The 4,774-nt window shown below is 54.4% G+C and overlaps 1 protein-coding gene across 1 annotated transcript; it reads left to right on the forward strand.

Annotated features, from left to right (window-relative positions):
• The first annotated feature begins 3,246 nt into the window (after positions 1 to 3,246).
• On the forward strand, positions 3,247 to 4,331 carry LOC101772004 (lamin-like protein). Its single transcript, XM_004981644.3, has 2 exons — positions 3,247 to 3,609; positions 3,729 to 4,331. Exons 1-2 carry the CDS (start codon positions 3,438 to 3,440, stop codon positions 4,055 to 4,057), a joined length of 501 nt encoding a protein of 166 aa, XP_004981701.1. The 5' UTR covers positions 3,247 to 3,437; the 3' UTR covers positions 4,058 to 4,331.
• Positions 4,332 to 4,774: the final 443 nt, after the last annotated feature.

The raw sequence follows: 4,774 nt of genomic DNA on the forward strand, positions 1-4,774 counted from the left end.
ACTAAACATGGCCTGAAACTACGAATGTGCCGCCGTCCCTTTGCCCTCGAGAGCCGGTGTCCACTCAAGCCAGCACCGGAAAAAGGAGCCCGGCATCTAATCCGGCCGGTAGCGGTTGTTCCATGCGAGGAAGAAAAAAAAAGACCTTGCGCCTTAAGATAAGCACCACGGGGTCCTTTCCCGGGATGGACCAGCGCGTCGTGCCAGAACAAGCGAGCAGCGGATCGCAAGCTTTGGCACCCCCTCCCTTTAGCATCTGCGAGGTGTTGTCTTCCCCACAAAGAGAGAGAGCCCCCCCTGCTGATTTCTCGCGGCTCCTAATCTTGATCCCGTGTGTGGCTTCTTTTTTCTCTTCATTTTGGGGGCATGATACCGAATGTGATGGCGATCGTACTTTTTGCCTGCAACTTTTTCTCTGGGTCACTGTGGGAGACGACTGTTTACTGGCTGAAGCATCTGACCCAGCGCTGGTGTTGTTGGTACTTGGTACGGGAACGGAATCACAAGGACAGATCGCGCAGCAATTACTCCGTCTCGTCGTGGGCTTAAGCTTATTCAGCTGGCTTATCAGCCACCAAACAGTATTTTCCTCTCACAATAAATCAGCCGTTTCAGCTTTTCAGCCGGCTTATAAGCTGAAGCGAACAGGCCCTTAGATCCGCTGAGAGTTGGACCAGGCTCTGGTTTTATAGTTTTTTTTTGGGAGAGGGAAGGGTTGGACTTTATTGATGAAGAAGAAAAGCTTCGCCGTCGCCGTCGTATAAAGGAGTACCTGCCTTCGCCGTCCTCGACCATTGTTGCCGCGAGCCGGTCTTCTCCATCTCCCTCAACGAAGAAGATCTTGGACGAGACTTATGGTCGATTTCCGGATCGACGAATAGTCTTCAAAGTTTAACCCAAGATATACTTTTGATTCGTTGAACGTACTAGCCAACGGCAAATTGCCATCTCCTCACCGTCGCCAGTATCTGACACCAATATGACCTAACCAGCAAACCCCAGGTGACGGGCAACAAACCCACAAGGGGATCAGAAAATACCAACCCGAATATATAGGAAGGTGGACAACTAACCTCACAGTGCATACGTTACCGTCGATGACGACGGTGCTGCATCCACCATTACGGGCTCGAGGGATGAAACAACTATGGACAACTCAACTCCATCGATACATCCACCAAACTCCTCCACAATCTCGCCGCCATGTAGAAGTTTACGAGGCCAGCGTTGCTGTTGACGCCATGGCCCCCCACGACAGAAGGAAGAACATGGAGGAATTGAACACCAACGCAGAGGAAAACATCAATGACATATCTGTCAGTGTTGAACCCCCACAAAAGACGTCGTCATCAAGCACCACGCGCACACCAGCCACCGCAAAGACTCGCTCACCTCGGATGAAGATGACAGTACAGAAGCTGTGGAAGAACCAAAAGATTTCCAATCCTAATCTACCTAAAACTACCCTAATAGAAGGGGATATGTACACCACCCACTGGATCTTCGGATCCCCTGCTCACCAGCGGCACAAAGGCCACCGAAGGCTGGGGAAATCTGGCGAATCCAGCGGCGGAACTGCAGTCGCCGCTGAGTCACCCTTTTTTACTGTTTGGAAGAGTTCGAGAGAGCTGGCTTCTGCTTTTTTTAGAACACATAAAGTTTACATTGCAGCTCTTACAAAGACACCCTTGAAGAAAAAAAAATTACAACCTAATCCTTACAAGATCCTCCCGGTCGTCCTCATCGCCGGCGGTCGGAGTAGCCACAAACCACACTCCCGACGCACCAAAGGTTGGAGAGGAGACACTCCGAGTTTGCAGCTTGAAGCCAACCTCCTTCCCAACGATGGAACTTCACAGTTTTTGATTGCCTCAAAAACGACACATCAAACACATCGACAGGCTCTATAATCACTGAAAGTCCTGGCTGAAGAAGATGGCTGACGGCCATCGCATTGCCGGGAAAGTGCCTCAAGGACCACCAGCAACCCCGGCAAACATGACACAACCTGAAGGGAAACAAAACGACAAGGTGGGAAACAAAATCTAACCCAATTTCTCGCTGCGTTGGTAGACGTGCCTTCTAGGGCTCCCGCCGGATCGCCACTTCCGCAGACGAGGAAGTAAGAAGAAGCAAACCCGATGAGATTTGAAGCAAACCCTAGGTCTCCAGATTCAGTGAGCTTACACCTAAGCAGCTCTTGCTGGCGCCGGAACACGCACCAGCGAGATGGAGAAAAAACTGGAGACGCTTATTTCGTAGACACAGTGCCGCCTCCACCCCACAAATACTGTAGGACTATATACACCGGCCACCTCAATCCCCGTTCCCCGGCCTCTCCAGCACCGGCCGCCGGAGTGGAGGGGGAACGGAGGAAATCGGCGTCGGAAGCTGGTCGCCTGCTTTTCGCTCCTCTCAGTTTGTTCGCTCAGGAAAGCCCGTTGAGCTTCGATAGAAAGGCTTTTTTTATGGGACAACTGAAGGGAAGCCCGTGAAATCAAAAGGCCGGATGTTCCGGATTGTAAGCCCAGACGAAGGCCCAGCAGTGCAAACTGGAGGAGACAGAAAGGAACAGATGCTGCAAAAGGAGACTGTATGTGCATTTTATTTTGTGATCTTTTGACCTCTCTCTCACAGCTTCCGAGATCTTCTATCTTTTTCCCCCTTCGAAAGAAATTTTGATGTGATCCAACCCAAATTGACCCTAAACCTTGGGAAGCACTTTACGATTATTCGAACTCCGGCTAACGAGTCCGAAGAACAGAAATGGCACAGAAATGTGAGTGCAGACACATATTTTATCTCCCGGTAGCATAGAAAAACAGAAAATTACAAAAGCGCCAAAAAAACTCGAGCATCAACAATTCAATCTCCTGGGCATGTGAGCTCGTAATCTCCTGGACAGATCACAATGGCGGATAGTCCCAGCATCCACTCCACATCTCCAATCCACACCGCGGAAACGACGCGGACGTCTGTCACGAGCCGCACCACACGGCGAGGCTCCACGGCAGATCCGACGAGGACAGCGCCCGCCAGTCCCGCCCCCCGACGAGGCGCACCGGCGCACGGTCCGCGGCGGCGCCCACTCACCAGTAGGCCCCGGCCGACCAGGGCGACCACATGCCCCAACCTGGGTTGGCGCCTCACGATCCATGAACGGACGGCCAAGATCAATCCGGGCGCGGTACACCGCCTCGGCGCGCCCCATGTGCCCCGTTCCTTTAATTGGGCCGCACCCGGCGCCCCCACCACCGCCAGGTCCCCAGCTCACTCGCATCCCATCCCATCACATCCGTGTTCACGCTCCCGAGCTCAACTCAGCTCTGCTCACTTCGAGCAAAAGACAAGAACCGGTCGTTTCGCCCGCCCATCGCTCCGGCCATCGTTGTTTCTGAGGGGAGAGGAGAAGCAAGCGGCGGAGCGGAAGGGAAGGGATGATGGGACGGATGCGGGTGGCGGCGGCGGCGGCGCTGCTGGTGGTGGCGGCGTGCGCGGCGCTGCCGTCGAGGACGGCGGCGAACAAGATCAGCATCAACTGGAAGCCCAACACCAACTACTCCGACTGGGTGACGCAGCACAGCCCCTTCTACAAGGACGACTGGCTCGGTACGCCCGCCGCGCATTGCCTCCCTCCTCCTCCTCCTCCTCCTCCTCCTCCTCCTCTCCTCCACATCCATTCCCAGCCCCAGATCTGAACCCACGCGCGTTCCAATTTCCCGTCGCAGTGTTCTACTACACGGCGGGGCAGGCGGACGTGGTGCAGGTGGACGAGACGGGGTACAACAAGTGCGACTCCAGCAACGCCATCTACAACTACAGCAAGGGCCGCAACTTCGCGTTCCAGCTCAACGAGACCAAGACCTACTACTTCATCTGCAGCTACGGCTACTGCTTCGGCGGGATGCGCCTCGCCATCAAGGCGGAGAAGCTGCCGCCGCCGTCCCCGCCGCCGTCCGCCAGCCACAGGTCCGCCGCCGCCGCATTCGCCAGGTCCCACGCCGTGGTCCTCTACGCAGCCGTCGCCGTGCTCGCCGCGCTCCTCAGGATGGTCTAGTGTATGGAAACTCTGGATGGGCCAGCCCCTTCGTTCGAGTTCTTTCCTTCAATTTGAAGATCTTTTTCCTTTTCTTTTCTTTTCATCTGGTCTTTTCTTTTTCGTAGTGTGCTTTGGCTCTGAAGTGGAGGTGGAGTCGTAGTAGTATGCGGTAGTGCCGAGTGTGTTGGGGTTCATTAGTTTCGTGTGATTTTCGGAAGCGATGTATTGACCTGAGATTAATTTGTCAAGTGTGAAGAATTCTAGCTGAAGTAACTTCAGCTTTGGAAACGTATCCGGCTGAAAAGCTGAAACGACTGATTTGTTATGAGAGAAAAATATTGTTTGGTGGCTGATAATCTAGCTGAATAAGCTGAAGCGAACAGGCCGCTTGCCATCACAATTAAAGATGGCAACGGGCAAAATCGGCGCGGATACAAGGTCCGGTATTCATACCCACGAGCAAAAAACCACGCTCGCGCCCGTGCCCGCTATCTGCCACGGGTAGAAAACCGCGCCCGTGCACGCTATTCGCGGATAGCACATGCCTGCGGACATGCCCATGCACCCGCATAGCATTTATACAAGAAATCATTTTGCACAAAACTCAATATGGGGGCGGACGACGGATCTGGGGGCGACTGGCGGTGGCACTGGGGTCTCGGGGAGATGGGCGCGGATGGGGAAACGGGCGGCCGGCGGCAGGACAGGGCACAGGGAAGTCACGGCGGCAAGGGG

This window comes from Setaria italica, chromosome IX (genome assembly GCF_000263155.2).
Source record: "Setaria italica strain Yugu1 chromosome IX, Setaria_italica_v2.0, whole genome shotgun sequence".
In the NCBI taxonomy this organism is placed as follows: domain Eukaryota; kingdom Viridiplantae; phylum Streptophyta; class Magnoliopsida; order Poales; family Poaceae; genus Setaria; species Setaria italica.